The sequence below is a fragment of the Gossypium raimondii genome, chromosome 10 (genome assembly GCF_025698545.1).
Source record: "Gossypium raimondii isolate GPD5lz chromosome 10, ASM2569854v1, whole genome shotgun sequence".
NCBI lineage: Eukaryota > Viridiplantae > Streptophyta > Magnoliopsida > Malvales > Malvaceae > Gossypium > Gossypium raimondii.
In genome coordinates, this window is record NC_068574.1 from 14,929,610 (window position 1) to 14,947,135 (window position 17,526).

At 35.7% G+C, this 17,526-nt stretch overlaps 1 protein-coding gene across 1 annotated transcript; it reads right to left on the reverse strand.

The window, feature by feature from the left end:
* Positions 1-357: 357 nt before the first annotated feature.
* LOC128033887 (uncharacterized) lies at positions 358-1,029 on the reverse strand. The gene is made up of 2 exons (XM_052622377.1): positions 842-1,029; positions 358-769 (listed from the first exon to the last, which is right to left on the reverse strand). Exons 1-2 carry the CDS (start codon positions 1,027-1,029, stop codon positions 358-360), a joined length of 600 nt encoding a protein of 199 aa, XP_052478337.1.
* Positions 1,030-17,526: the final 16,497 nt, after the last annotated feature.

Consider the following 17,526-nt stretch of genomic DNA (forward strand, 5'->3'; position numbering starts at 1 on the left):
CGCCGATGCATCTTCACCAGCACAAATAGCATAAGCTCTAGCTGGTGCTCATGCCTCAGATCTCACAGTAGAATCCTTCATTGCGCCTCAACTACCACTCATATTTCCAATATTTCGGGCTGGTCTACCTCTTGCAGCTGTATTGCTCGGCCGAGTGTCAGAAATTTGTCTTTCTCGGGTAACTCATGACAATCACGGATAAAATGCCCCTGTGAGCCACATATGAAATAGGCTCTGTCATTCATCCAACATTCTCCAAAATGTTTTCTACCACATCGTTGACACTCATGTTTGTTGGCCGTAACACTACCAACGCTCGCCACTGAAGCGGCTTAAGCTTTTGAACCTACGTGTTGTTTAACACGATCTCTGATGGAAATATCCCACTGAGGCAATCGAACAGTTATGAAAATCCATTGACTTCTTTGATGACGAGTGATAAGATTTTCCCGTTGACCTTTTTCTCGAGTCTTTAGCCTCAGAATCGCCTTTTCTCTTTTCTTTTCTAAGCTCCTCAGCTTTGTGAGCTCTACCAACCAAAACCACAAATTCTTTCAGTTTAAGTATCTCGACTAAAAGCTTAATATCTTCATTCAACCTATCTTCAAATCTTTTACACATAACCACTTCGATTCGAATGCACTCACGGGCATACTTATTGAGTCTCACAAATTCTCTTTCATATTCAGATATGGTCATATGACCCTGTTTCAACTCTAGAAATTCTTTACGCTTTTGATCTAGAAATCGTTGACTTATGTACTTTTTCCTGAACTAGGTCTCAAAGAATTCCCATATGACTCGATCTCTTGGTACTACAGATATTAAAGTGTACCACTACTGATATGCGACATCTTTCAGAAGAGACACAGCACATTTAACACATTCTGATGGTGTACACGATAACTCATCGAAAACTCGGATCGCATTCTCAAGCCAGAACTCGGCTCTCTTAGGGTCATCATCAACTGCAACCCTAAACTCTTCGGCCTCATATATTTGAATTTTATCAATAGGTGGTTTTCTCATAGTACCGGTTCTAAAGCTTGAGGAGCTATAGGGGCTGGTTGGGGAAAATGTGAGGGTGGAGGTTGCTGAGCAGCCGGATTAGTTCAAAAAAACTCAGTGAACAACTCATTAATCATCTGGAAGAAGGCTTCCTTAGCCTCTCCTCCATGACCCTCAGGCACGGGTCTAGACCCAGACGACGCTGCCCTTAGAACTAAGGCCGACGCGTTACTCTCAACATCTCTTAAACTGTCAAGAGATGTCACACTATCACAGGTTATAAAATGGCATGTATAGCTAGACTCAACACGCTATGTTAGTGCGAGAATCGACTAAACCACAGCTCTGATACCGATAAATGTAACACCCTAGCCCATATCAAATGTCGAAATAGGGTTACGGAGCATTACCAAACTTATAGATCAAACAATCAAATAATTCGAATTCATTTCTCATTCAATTTAAAAACATTCACAGAAAATCATATGGTCCCTAATACAAGCCCTCGACGCCCAAAATAAACATTAAAAGTAGTTCGGGACTAAACCAAGTACTCAAGAAATTTTTAAGAAATCATGGAAAATTTCCAAAGTGCAAGGGACACACGCCCGTGTGGCTAGGCCATGTGTCTTACACGACCAAGAGGTACACTCGTGTCTCAGGCCGTGTGGGCATTCGAAATGGGGACACAAGGCCATGTCTCAGCCCATATAACTCACTGACTTGGGTCACACGGTCGGACCAAATGCCCGTGTGCTAGGCCGGGTACCCATCAAAATGGCCTCACATGCTCGTGTGCCAGGCCTTCTACTAGGTCGTGTAAAAACTGAAATGTATGCTGACTTGTGCCATACGATAAAGCCACACGTTCATGTGCTAGGCCGTATGAAGCTACTTACTTGATTTCTATAGAAGTATTAGGGGACACACGGCCCTGTCACCTGGCGGTGTGTCATACACGACTAAGACACACGCTCGTGTCTTTGCCCGTGGACAAAAATAGGTCATTTTCCAAGCCATATTCCTCACCCACATTGGTACCAACCTAAACACATCAATTTGCACATAACCATGGCTTAAATAAACATTCAAAACCAACCAATATCAAGTTTATATATTGTACTATCAATGCATACAACATGATACCCATAAACACATTCATATGACCACTTTTAAACATACCAAATATACTTCCAAAGTCTACCTAAATGGTCAATCACATATATGAGACATTGTGCCTAAAACTTAACATACATACATATCTAAAACACAACCATTTAGTGCCAACACACCATCTCACAAGCAAGGCATTCATATAGAACCTATACACCATATATCATAAGGCAATTTACACCTTTTTACATATCAACGTATATATCATTTTCAAGCCAAATCAATTGGCTAAATACACAACAAAACATATAGGTCACATTAGCCAAAATACCTATACATGTCATTTAACCTAAAATATAAAGTCCAAAGCACCAAAATAAGAGTCTAATAGTGTGATGCAATCTCCAACAACTTCCAAATCGAGCGAGCTTTTGATTCATTATAAAACACGAAAATTAAAACGGAGTAAGCAATTAAGCTTAGTAAGTTCGTATGACTAATAAATACAACTTACCAAATCATCCACAATTTAGGTAAACAAAAATAAAAGCATAGATGCAACTTAATTTGGCCCAAAGCCTATCATACAATCACAATCATGTTAGCCATGTATCTATATATCAAATATAAATCACTTATCGTATTTCACACAAATACTTGTACTAGTTCGAATTGAACTCATGTAACCTCAAATCATCACTGTGCCTATTGAACCATTTCAAATACTATCGGATACTTGGGTATCTCGCACACTAAGTGCCAAATACGTGGTCGAAACCACCTCTATCTCATATCTCATATAGATGCTCACTCTCGAGCCATCACTAGGTCTGCTCACACAAGCTGCCGGTCAAGAGCAGCTACACGGTGCTGCTCACACAAGCTGTAAAGTAACCATAACACATGCGAGACCAGTAGGACGTATGAGAGCAGCACCCAAAACACGATAACCTCTAATGACAAGTCATTTGTATCCTATCTATTCCTAAAGTTCAATCGGGACATTTACATCGTCGATACTTCATCGAACATTTTTGTGGAGTCATACCATCACAACTATAACCATAAAGCATTTAAAACACATATAATTTAATGCTTATTAACATATGAACTTACCTCAAATTTTATATGGAGAAATCAACCGATCAATCACTACTTTATCTTTCCCGCAATCTAAATTCGAACGTAGCATTTCTTGATATGCAAGAAGAAGAAGTGGCCGAATACCAAAGCTCTAAAATGGTGTTTTTCTCCCCTCTAGAATCGGCTAGGTGAAGATGAACACCAAAAAGGGATTTTTGTTTTATTTAATTTATATTTTAATACATAATTACGTATTTACCCTTACCTAACTCAAAAATTACTCAATTACCAACCCATGCACATCCACTAACACATTTAATGGTATAATTACCATATAAGAACCTCCAAATTAAGGTTCTATAGCTATTTAACACCTTTAGCTAATAGAACACAACTTTCGTACTTTATGCGATTTAGTCCTTTTTCACAAATTGAGCATACAAACAGTAAAACTTCTTAACAAAATTTTTATACCATAATTCTAACATGCTGTAGATATTAAAATAATATTAAAATAAATTTTACAACCTCAGATTTGTGGTCCCAAAACCACTGTTCTAATTTCACTAAAAACGGGCCTTTACAATCTATGTCTCTAATCGTGGAGTCAACTGCTCCAATAACCAAGACTAGTCATCTCCCCAATTGGAATTGTAGACGACATAATAATCCTTCTCAGTATTTGAATCAAATGTTCACTTTAATTCTTTTACAAGCTTACAGACTCACTTAGATTATCTACTGAAGTAAGTCGTCTTTCTCGCAAAGTAAATGTTCTTTACAATGCCACTTATCTTCAGTTTGAACTTTAGACAATCAATGAGCTAATATTTGCTTGTCACAATTTTCGCTATACATGCAAAATATAAAAGACATAAATACAAAAGACATAATAGTGAAATGTGAAAGTAATTTTATTTATTTATTCATCGTTCAAATAAATAGAAAACAGTTACATGCTTACTACAATATGAGCGCATTTCCCAACAACACTGACCTTCGATGTCGTGGAACTGGACCCCAATGTTGCAACACTACAAGCCTGTGTTGGAACACCGCCCCTGTGCAACCCAAAAAGTCCCTACACGAGATAATTACAGTTTTTAGGGAAAATAAGAGTATTTATCCGAGTCAAACTCTAAGGAATTCAAGGATAATTTAGGCACTTTAATATTCCGAGTTTAGCCTATATAAAGGCCATTGTAATCAGTTTAAATACACAATTTTAGGTTTTTTATTCTTAGGTTTTCTTTCATTCTTAGTTTTTACTTAGGTTATTTTATGTTATTGTAATCGGAAGATCCTATTTTCAAAGTGAGATTTACGCGAGTGGAGATTGTTCTGGAGCCACGCTTTCATCAATAAATCCATGAGCATCTCTTTTCCTTATTCTATTTTTTATATCTCTTTCTTTAACATTGTTAGATGAATGTTTGTGTAAAGATTAGAATCAATTTATGCATTATACATATTTTTCATGTTTCAATCACTTTAACTTAATTAATTGATTGAATGATAGAGTTTCTTAGTGGATCAACTATTTAGGAGAGAAAGAACTTAAACCATAGGCTTGACGACTCTAGAAAGTCATTTAGGTGGCAATTAACCAAAATTGGTATTGCCTATCCGTAAACACCTTAACCTCGAACCAGTCTAGACTGTGAGGTCGGAAGATTAGTAGTTCTTGTTGACTCGCTATTCTAGTATAAGATCGGAAGGTCCTGCTAGGGTGCTGACTAGTAGATTGGTTAGAACCCTACATCAATAATTAATTAGGTAATTCAATTGGTATGGCCTATCCCTAAAACAAGAACTTAGGAGTAGATTTAGGTTTAGTCAACTTTATTTAGTTTATTGTTATTATTATCATCTTGGCTTTTGATCAACACTACTAATTTGTGACTCGAGCATATTAGTAATTATTTTTGGCAATTCGCTTAATAGCAGTTTTCCCCAAACTGCAATCCTTTGGGTACGCTCCTCAGAATACTTACCAAGTGTTTCGTTGTAAAAAAATCATATTACAACCTGACCTGTATACTTGCAGACATCGCCTCAATTCTATATATTTTGTAGAAGTATTCACACTCTGGGCGTTATTACGTCCAAAGGTGGTCAAGTTGTTGACACTATATCCGAGGATTGTGACGGTGATAATTGTTATTGAATTGATTACTTGTAAAGAATATTAGTCGAAAGATGAACGAGCTAGATAGTGTACTAAATTTATACTCATTAATAGTGCTTTCTAAATTTTTTATTAGTATTTACTGTAACACCACTTACCCGAGACCGTTGCCGAAGTCGAGCACGAGGCGTTATCTGACTTAACTTACTAGTTCGGAGCATAAAAATTTGCTTTTAAAATTAATTCGCTCACATTCATTCAATACGTCCCTAAAACGAACCCTCGAGACCCGAAAATAGAACTGAAAATGGTTCGGGTCCAAACTGGGAACATTAAAAATTTTTCGAATACTTAAACAAATCAAAATAATTTCTTTCACTATTCACAATAAAATTGTCCACTCACATAACAGTCACTAATTTAATTATAACTCGAGTTAAAAAACTTGAAATTTAGATTCATAAATCTTTCCTGAAACTAGACTTATATATCTTCTTACCATAAAATTTCCAGAATTTTTGGTTTAGCCAAATAGTGCATTTTATTCATTAAATTCTCTCCTGTTTCACTGCTCGATAGTTCTGACCCCTCTTCACTAAAAATCAATTATCTTATTGTAAAGAATTTGGATAATGTTCTCGTTTGTTTATGTTGGAAATAAAACCACTAAGGAATCTAGATATATAAATTATGACTCATAATTCTTTCTTTACAATTTTTAATGATTTTCTAAAGTCAGAACAGGGGACCTCAAAAACCATTCTGACCCTATCTCACTAAAATTAAAATATCTCATAATATAAAATTCCTTTGCCTACATCGTTTCTTTCATGTGAAAATAGACTCGATAAGCTTTAATTCTATATCTCATCCACTTTATAATTCTATTTCTACTATCCTTGGTGATTTTTCAAAATCACGTCAATACTGTTGTGTAAAAACTGTTCTATTGCAAATTTTTAGTCTTTTATAATTTCTTTGTTTTAACTATCATTTAGGCATACATAAAACCAAAACATGTTCTTAAATAGCCATTTCAATAGCTAATCATTATCGAATATTTACATACTATTCGTTAGTCATATCATAAGGACACACACACAAAATGACTAAGTTTCTATACATGCCATAACTTAATCGTTCGAATCATAAAATACCGAGATGTTTGTTGATAGTGTGAAACGATCTCTGACGTCCTTACGATCCCCGAATTAGCTTGGCGATACTATAAAAAAGAAGGAAAATAAAGGGAGTAAGCGAAAAGCTTAGTAAGTTTACAAGCAAATAAATGACAACATTTATCTTAAATAATTATACTCATAAATCATCATCAAGTATCATGGTCTTTGCTTTTTCTTTACTTACTCTCTTACTTGTTTACTTACTTGCATACTTAAATAACTCATGATTATAACTTACTCCTCCCTTGCTAAAATTTCTTTCTCAACTGATAACTAAAATATTCTTAACCCTCATAACTCACATGAATCTATTTATTATGCTTTTACCTGAACTTTCATGTAACATAGTCTGTTTACTAGCCCGTTGAACCACTTGGAATACTAAGGATACTCGGGTCTCCTGTCTAATAATAACATGCCAAAGCCATGTCCTAGACATGGTCTTACATTGGATGTTTCTTGTACTGCTAATGCTATATTCTAGATATGGTCTTACATGGGAGTTCTCATATCGGTGCCCATGCCATGTCCCAGACATGGTCTTACGGGGGACCTCTCATCTCAGTGCCAACACCATGTCCTAGACATGGTCTTACATGGGATCTCATTCCCTTAATGTCATGACATTTGTATCCTATACATTCCTAATGTTTCAACGAGAATTTTTATCACTGATTCTCTATCATCTCATACTTGAGTCAACATTAAATAATTTCATGATAGAAGTACATAATTGTTGAAAAATAACAACATTAATAATAATTTTTAAAATATTGCATTTATTTACCGTAAACTTACCCCGGTACAAAATACGATCAAATCTCGCAACTTAGTCCTCAACCTTTTTCTTTCCCCGGTCTAACTCCGAATTTCGTTCCTCTTGATTATGAGCTTGAGAAAGTGAAGAAACCTTAGCTATGGAGTCTCTTGAAATTCAGCCCTTATGGATAAGATGAGCACATTTTGCCATCTTTTTCCCTTTTAATTCTTTTTATTACCAAATGACTAAAATGTCCTTCATTAAAACTTTAGTTATTTTTATCTATGCATGTCCATTTTTGTCCATGAAAATCTAATGGTCTAATTACCATTTAAGGACCTCTACTTCAATTATGCACTTCAATTAGATCATTTTTCATCTAAAGCTCATATTTACCCACTTTTGCAATTAGACCCTAATATGCGATTCAGACATGCAATAGCTGAAATTTCTTATCGGTATTCTAAAACATGCATCCAATCAATCGGTAAATCATAAAAATTATTCACAACAAACTTTTCACTCTCGGATTCCTGGTTTCGCACCACTGTTCTATTTAGGCCCTATTTCGGGATGTTACATTTCTCCCCCCTTTATGGATTTTCGTCCCAGAAAATCTTACCTGTAAAGAGATTGGGGTACTGTTTTCGCATAGCCTCTTCGGGATCCCATGTAGCCTCGTCTACCCCATGCCTATTCCATAATACTTTCACCGTACTTTTGTTCCTTAGTTGCTTGACCGCTCGAGCTAGAATCTTTACCGATTATTCACCTACGTCATCTCTGGCTGAATCTCAACCTCTGCCTGAGAAATCACATGTGACGGATCTGAACGATAATGGCGTAACATAGACACATGGAATACATCATGAATCTTTTCTAACTCAATCGGCAAAGCTAACCGATATGCTAAGGGCCCAACTCTTTCAGTCACCTCGAACGGTCCAATAAAACGTGGACTTAGTTTCCCTTTCTTGCCAAATCTGAGAACTTTCTTCCACAGGGATACTTTCAAAAATACCCTGTCACCAACCTGAAACTAAATCTCTTTTCTTTTCGAATTTGCATAGGATTTATGTCTATCTGAAGCTACTTTCAAGCAATCTCTAATGACTTTTACTTTCTCTTCTGTTTCTTTGACTAGATCAACCCCGTAAATCTGATTTTCCTTAAGTTCTGTCCAATACAAATGCGTACGACACTTACGTCCTTCCAATGCTTCATAAGGTTCCATCTTCAAACTTGACTGATAACTATTATTATAGGTAAACTCTACCAATAACAAATATTTCTCCCAACTACCTGGAAATTCTAAAACACATCATCTAAGCATATCCTCAAGTATCTGAATAACTCTCTCTGACTGACCATCGGTCTGAGAATGAAAAGTTGTACTAAAACTCAACTTTGTGCCCAAAGCTTCCTGCAATTTCTTCCAAAATCGTGAAGTCAATCTCAGATCTCTATCTAAGATAATCGATAATGGTACTTTATGTAGTCTAACTATCTCTGAAATATACAACTCGGCCAACTTGTCAAGTGAATAATCCATACGAACTGGGATAAAATGAGTCGACTTCGTTAGCTTATCAATCACAACCTATACTACATCATTCTTTCTCGGTGTCAATGGCAACCCTGTCAACAAATCCATGGTAACTCGGTCCCATTTCCACTCAGGAACTAACACAAGTTGCAATAAACCTGAAGGTACCTAATGTTTAGCCTTTACCTACTGACAAATCAAGCATCTAGAAAAAAATTCTGAAATATATCTTTTCATTCCTACCCACCAGTACGTTTTCTTCAAATCATTATACATATTTGTACAACCTGGGTGAATAGACAAAGAACTGCTATGTGCTTCCTGTAAGATCTATTGGATAAGTGCATAATTCTTCGTTACCCATATCCGATTTCTAAACATCAAACAACCATCAGAACCGATATGAAAATCAGACTCAACACCTGACTCGCACTGAGCTCTTTTAGCTTGCAACTCACTGTCATCTTTTTGAGCTTTACAAATTTCTTTAAAAAACATTGGTTTAGCTCTCAACTCAGCTAAAATAGAACCATCATCTGATAAAGCCAAACTAGTATTCAAAGCTCTCAATGTAAATAAAGACTTTCTACTCAAGGCATCAGCAACAACATTTGCCTTACCCGGGTGATAGTTGATCACTAGCTCATAATCTTTAATCAACTCTAGCCATCTTCTTTGCCTCAAGTTAAAATCTTTCTAATTCATCAAGTATTTCAAACTTTTATGGTCAGTGAATATTCAGCACTTCTCACCATACAAGTGATGTTTCCAAATCTTCAACGCAAATACAATGGCAGCTAGCACTAAATCGTGCGTCGAGTAGTTTTTCTCATGTGGCTTTAACTGTCTGGAAGCATATGCTACTACTTTTACCTTCCTGCATAAGTACACAACCCAATCCATTCAAGGATGCATTACTGTAAATCACAAATTCTTTACCCGGTTCTGACAGTACTAAAACAGGCGCTTCAATCAACAATGCATTTAACTTGTCAAAACTCTACTAGCACTTCTTAGTCCATTCAAACATGACATCTTTCTACAACAACCTTGTCAACGGGGTAGCTATCATGGAAAATCCCTTTACAAATCGTCTGTAATAACCAGCTAATCCAAGAAAACTTCTAACCTATGAAACATTTCTAGGTTGTTTCCACTCAACAATTGTTGAAATTTTACTCGGATCAACTTTAATACCATCACCTAAGACAATGTGTCTAAAGAATCTGACTTCTCGAAGCAAGAAATCACTTTTGCTAAACTTGGCATACAACTAATTACCTCTCAAAATCTGTAAAATTGTTCTCAAATGTTCGGCATGTTCAATCTCATTAGGAGAATAAATCAAAATATCATCAATAAACACAACTATAAACTTGTTCAAGTACGGGCGAAAGATTCGGTTCATTAAATCCATGAATATGGCAGGAGCATTAGTCAAACCAAATGGCATCACAAGAAATATGGCAAGAGCATTAGTCAAACCAAATGGCATCACAAGAAACTCATAGTGACCATACCTAGTTCGGAAAGCAGTCTTCAGAACATCTGACTCTTTAACCTGTAACTGATAGTAACCGGATCTCAAATCTATTTTTGAGAACACAGTGGCTCCCTTCATTTGGTCAAACAGATCATCAATTCTAGGCAGTGGATACTTCTTCTTTATTGTTACTTAGTTAAGCTACCGATAATCTATACACAACCTCATCGAACAGTCTTTCTTTTTCACAAAAAGCACTAGTGCGCCCCACAGAGAACAACTAGGCCTTGCAAAACCTTTATCAGTTAATTCCTGCAACTGAGCTTTCAATTTTTTCAATTCCAACGGGGCCATTCTATACGGAGAAATAGAAATGGGAGTGGTACCTGTAACCAACTCAATACCAAACTCAACTTCTCTAATAGGAGGCAAACCTGACAATTCTTCCGGAAACACATCGGAAATCTCACAAACTACTGGCACTGATTCAATTTTCAACTCTGGATCTTTAGTATTCAATACAAAAACTAAATAACCTTCATACCTTTTGCTCAAACATTTCTGAAAAGACATAACAGAAATCATCGAAAGAGAACTATCTGACTCATCTGAATTAACCCGAATAATATCACCATTTTTGCATTTCAACTCAATGTATTTCTTTCTGCAATTCACTATCACATCATGGGCAGTCAACCAATCCTACCAAGAATCACATCAAACTCATCAAATGGAAATAGCATAAGATCGACTGGAAAACAATGACCTCTAATCATCAAAGGGTAATTTTTACATACTTTGTCTACTAACACATACTAGCCTAATGGACTCGATACTTTAATCACAAATTCGGTAGATTCTATGGGCATGTTCATATTAGGCATCAATCTCATGCAAACAAAGGAATGAGTCGAACCCAGATCAATCAAAGCAATAACACTAATATCATCGAGAGAAAATGTACCCGAAATCACATCGCGGAAAGATGTCTCTTCGCGAGCGCGAATAGCATAAGTCCTTGCAGGTGCTCTAACATCTGGTCTAACTGCTGAGTCTTTGGACATACCCCTGTTACTTGCTCCAACTCCCAGATTCCTCTGTGGTCTGCCTCTAGTAGGAGCATTTCCCAATCTTGTACTTGATATTACTTCTTTTTTAATTGTTTTGGGACAATCCCGAATAAAATGATCTAGTGCACCACATCTAAAACAAGCATTTTCATTTTCTCGCCACTCACCGAGATGACGTCTACCATATTATGCACACTCTGGCCTAGGTGGTCGAGTACTACCCACACTTGCGATTGTAGTAGTCTGAGCTCTTGAACTCACAAATCTTCTACCTCTGTTTCGACTAGGATACCCAGCTGAAAAATTAGATTTAATAGAGAACTCTTTAGGCCTCTTGGATGTAAACTGAAATGATCTGCTCATCTGCCTTTTCTTCGTATCTTGAACCTCAATTTTAGGTTTGCCTTTTTCTTTTTCTTTGACGAACTCCTCTGCCTTACAGGCTCTTTAACCTAGAACAACAAACCTTTTTATCTCTAGAACGCCAACTGACAGTCGGATATCATCATTGAGCCCATCCTCAAATCTTTTGCACATGATAGCCTCTGTAGACACACACTCTCCAGCATACTTGCTGAGTCTGACAAATTCACGTTCATACTCAGTTATAGTCATCTTACCTTGCTTTAACTCAAGGAACTCTTTTCTTTTCTGGTCAACAAATCTCTAACTGATATACTTTTTACAAAACTCCTCCTAAAAGAAATCCCAACTCTCTCGCTCGGTACAACTGACACAATAGTCTTCCACCAATAATAGGCCGAATCTCTAAGGAGTGAGACAACACACTTCATGCATTCGTCAGGTGCACAGGATAACTCACCAAAAACTCTGATAGTATTCTCGAGCCAAAATTCTGCTCTCTCTACATCATCATCTTTAATAGCCTGAAACTCTTCAGGCCCTTGTTTTCTGATCTTATCAACTGGTGGCCTTTCTTTTATAATTGTACCTGTGACTGGGGGAGCTATATGGGGGATCGAAAAATCATGAGGGGTGGAGGTCTAACAGTCGGATTCGTACGAACGAACTCGACAAACCAGTCATTCATAGCTTGGAAAAAGGCTTCTCGAGCCCCTCTTCCCTGACTAACTGTAACGGGCCTTTCACTACTATCTGGTGGCACCGTCCCTTCTGCGGGAGCAAGCGTATTACTTTCTACATCATTTGCACCAACTCGTTCGAGATCCATAACTATAAAAGAAAAACATTTTAAAATCGTCAGGAGTCGTCACACTATCAAAAAACAAGTATAGCATGTACAGCTAGACTCTTATTCATACTGAATATTTCGAGAACCGACTAAACTCTCGCTCTGATAACAATACATGTCACACCCCATACCCGAGACCGTTGCCGAAGTCGAGCACGAGGCATTATCTGACTTAACTTACTAGTTCGGAGCATAAAAATTTGCTTTTAAAATTAATTCGCTCACATTCATTCAGTACGTCCCTAAAACGAACCCTCGAGGCCCGAAAATGGAACCGAAAATGGTTCGGGTCCAAACTGGGAGCATTAAAAATTTTTCGAATACTTAAACAAATCAAAATAATTTATTTCACTATTCACAATAAAACTTTCCACTCGCATAACAGTCGCTAATTTAATTATAACTCGAGTTAAAAAACTTGAAATTTAGATTCATAATTTTTTCCTGAAACTAGACTTATATATCTTCTTACCATAAAATTTCCAGAATTTTTGGTTTAGCCAAATAGTGCAGTTTATTCATTAAATTCTCTCCTGTTTCACTGCTCGATAGTTCTGACCCCTCTTCACTAAAAATCAATTATCTTATTGTAAAGAATTTGGATAATGTTCTCGTTTGTTTATGTTGGAAATAAACTCACTAAGGAATCTAGATATATAAATTATGACTCATAATTCTTTCTTTACAATTTTTAATGATTTTTTAAAGTCAGAACAGGGGACCTCAAAAACTATTCTGACCCTATCTCACTAAAATTAAAATATCTCATAATATAAAATTCCTTTGCCTACATCGTTTCTTTCATGTGAAAATAGACTCGATAAGCTTTAATTCTATTTCTCATCCACTTTATATCCTTGGTGATTTTTCAAAATCATGTCAATGCTGTTGTGTAAAAACTATTCTATTGCAAATTTTTAGTCTTTTATAATTTCTTTGTTTTAACTATCATTTAGGCATACATAAAACCAAAACATGTTCTTAAATAGCCATTTCAATAGCTAATCATTATCGAATATTTACATGCTATTCATTAGCCATATCATAAGGACACACACACAAAATGACTAAGTTTCTATACAGGCCATAACTTAATTGTTCGAACCATAAAATACCAAGATGTTTGTTGAAAGTGTGAAACGATCTCTGACGTCCTTACGATCCCTGAATTAGATTGGCGATACTATAAAAAAGAAGTAAAATAAAGGGAGTAAGTGTAAAGCTTAGTAAGTTTACAAGAAAATAAATGACAACATTTATCTTAAATAATTATACTCATAAATCATCATCAAGTATCATGGTTTTTGCTTCTTCTTTACTTACTCTCTTACTTGTTTACTTACTTGCATACTTAAATAACTCATGATTATAACTTACTCCTCCCTTGTTGAAATTTCTTTCTCAACTGATAACTGAAATATTCTTAACCCTCATAACTCACATGAATCTATTTATTATGCTTTTACCTGAACTTTCATGTAACATAGTCTGTTTACTAGCCCGATGAACCACTTGGAATACTAAGGATACTCGGGTCTCCTGTCTGATAATAACATGCGAAAGCCATGTCCCAAACATGGTCTTTCATGGGATGTTTCCTGTATTGCCAATGTTATTTCCCAGATATGGTCTTACATGGGAGTTCTCATATCGATGCCCATGCCATGTCCCAGACAGGGTCTTACGGGGGACCTCTCATCTCAATGCCAACGCCATGTCCCAGACATGGTCTTACGTGGGACCTCTCATAACCTCAATAATGCTAATGACATGTCCCAGACGTGGTCTTACATGTCATCTCATTCCCTTAATGTCATGACATTTGTATCCGATACATTCCTAATGTTTCAACGGGACTTTTTATCACTGATTCTCTATCATCTCATACTTGAGTCAACATTCAATAATTTCATGACATAAGTACATAATTGCTGGAAATAACAACGTTAATAATAATTTTTGAAATATTTCATTTATTTACCGTAAACTTACCTCTATACAAAATACGATCAAATCTAGCAACTTAGTCCTCAACCTTTTTCTTTCCCCAGTCTAACTCCGGATTTCGTTCCTCTTGATTATGAGCTTGAGAAAGTGAATAAACCCTAGCTATGAAGTCTCTTGAAATTCGTCCTTTATGGAGAAGATGAGCACATTTTTCCATCTTTTCCCTTTTTAATTCTTTTTATTACCAAATGACTAAAATGCCCTTCATTAAAACTTTAGTTATTTTTATCTATGCATGCCCATTTTTGTCCATGAAAATCTAATGGTCTAATTACCATTTAAGGACCTCTACTTCAATTATGCACTTCAATTAAATCCTTTATCATCTAAAGCTCACATTTACCCACTTTTACAATTATACCTTAATATGCAATTCAGACATGCAATCGCTGAAATTTTTTATCGGTATTCTAACACATGCATCCAATCAATTGATAAATCATAAAAATTAATCACAATAAAATTTTCTATCTTGGATTCCTTGTTTGGCAACCATTGTTCCGTTTAGGCCGTATTTCGGGATGTTACATTTACCTTTTTGACTAGAATATTTAATTCTGGAAAATTTTTATCACAAGTGGATTAATGATGAAAGGACTTCTTCAGATAATGGATGGAACTACATAACAAGTTGATGTGAGGACAATGAAAACTTATATGAACCTCTTTATGAGTCATACGACAAAGGCAATGATATATCCAAATACTCAGATAAATCTCTTTGTGATGTGCATAAGATTCCTTCATGTGAAACTGTTGAGTCGTCCAATGCTGAAAGATTATCAAAAATGTCAAACATGATGGAATAGATAAGGAAAATGCTCCAAGAGATATCTAAGGCGTTACCCCCAAGGGAAGAGATCGTGCATGATGTTCCCAACCTTGATCCAAAGAATCCTTGTTTTAAAGTTGACCACCTTGAATTAAACAATAGCAGTCAGAAATAGTTTGGAACCAAAAATCATGGGGATAAATTGTATATGGATGAAGCAGTCTTCGATCCAATTGACATAGAATCGAACATAAAAATAGATGTAGCCGATAACGTAAAGGTAGAAGTAACCACTAACATGGAGTGTAAACCAATTCTTAATGAAAGTTTAGAGGAGCCAATACACTTTCTGGCCAAAGCAGAGAAGCTATCAGCTAAAGAGATCGATAAGTTTGACTCATTCTCATTTGAAAAAGGAAAAAAAATTAGAGTGACCAAAACTTCATGCGACATGGAGGGGAGAAAGCTCGAGGAAATAATAACTTGAAAAATGATTTGGGTTGGCTCGGATTTGGTACCAAATGGCTTATAATATGGATGTCATATCGGTTGAAGATAAGACAACATTGTTGGAATCAATCGAAAGGGCTAGCTCATATACATTGATAGAAGAACAAATGTCGAATCAAAGTGTCGAGAAGCAGTTGGAAGTTCTTCTATGGTGGCGATATGGATCGCCCCGGTTTTTAAAGAACTTCTATTTCCTGCTTTAAATTTTGTTAGTTTTTTATTTTCTTATTCGTTTATTTTATTATTAGTTGTTGTGTTTAGTTTTTTTCCATAACAGGTGTAGATATCATGAGTGATAGAAACGAAAAAATTTCAAAAAATCAGAAATTGGGCTTGATGTCCCAACATCGCACCCTAATGTCGCAACATCCTAGACAGAATGCACCTTGAAACATTGAAAGCCCAAGTTCATTTGAATATTTCTAGACGTTCTGTTATCCATTATTGACACTTCGTCTTTTTCTTCTTATTTTTTTATTTTCTTTATATTATATTTCATATTTCTTTTCATGGAATTTTTTTAGGTACTTTATGTCCGTTGGAAGCACACAAACCTTGAGATTATCATAACAACAAGGATTCGACCTATTCGGGGAAAATTTCTTGTTCGCACATTAATAATTTTACTGTAAGGGTAATGTATGTTCTAAAGTGGGGGAAAGTACATAGGATTAATTTTTTGTGTCTTTTGGTTTGTGTGTTTACTTTGATTTAATTGATTATTTATTTACAAAACAAAATTATTTTTTTGTTGCATGGTGCTTGGATTATATTAATACTGTGAATAGCGATTGAAGATAATAAAGCATCTAAATGTTCTTGTCAAGTATGAAATTTTTTATTGATAAAAGATAATTTGATTATTTTTTAGAGAAATTGATTAGGTTACTTAGTTAAATTGCATAATAGATTAGAAGTACCTAAGTAAGAATGTTTGATGATGTTATGTGAGATATAAGTCTTTTAGATAGTCGTAGAGACATGAATGCTTGAGTTGATTATTATTCATTCAGTTTAATTCGAAACATGAAAGATATTGTGTGTGGTGGGATGCTTAGGGATGACCTAAGGCATTGTTTGAATAGCTAGTTCTCAAATGACTATACCTAAATGCTATAAATCCCTAGTCTTCTTATTTGAGCCTGATAACTCCTTTTTGATGAACCTACAAAAATTGAAACCCAAAGACACATAAGTTGAAAACTTGAACTTTTCCTTATCCTTGGTCCTTTAATACATTACAAAATAGAGGTCAAGCCATAAATATTGAGGGTTTATATAGATACGACAAGGTGGTTTCCGTAAAAAAAAGAGTGAAAAAGGAAGAAATAATGTGATACAGTGATTATAGGTCGGGCAAAAAAAATGTGTGACAAAGAAGAATCGAGAAAAAGTCAAAAGTAAAAATGAGAATAAAAAGTACAAAATAGAAACAAAAGCACAGTGATTGAGAAAAGAGAAAAGTCAAAGTGGCAAAACAAAGAGTCACAAAAGTAAGAAAACTCAGTCATCGATGCACCAAAACTCGTTAAGCTAACCACAGTTGCTAGTGTTATATTGTATCTTCCTACATAGAGAGATAATGTAGGTGAGAGAAGGAGACAAAAGGCAGTGAGCTTAGATGGGACATTAAGGGGGAAGAGAGGGAACAA

Coding starts and splice junctions, on each gene's coding strand:
- LOC128033887 (XM_052622377.1), bottom strand. CDS start 1,029: ATGAGAAAACCACCTATTGATAAAATTCAAATATATGAGGCCGAAGAG. Junction 770..841: donor CTGAAAGATGTCGCATATCA/GTAGTGGTACAC, acceptor GACCTAGTTCAG/GAAAAAGTACATAAGTCAAC.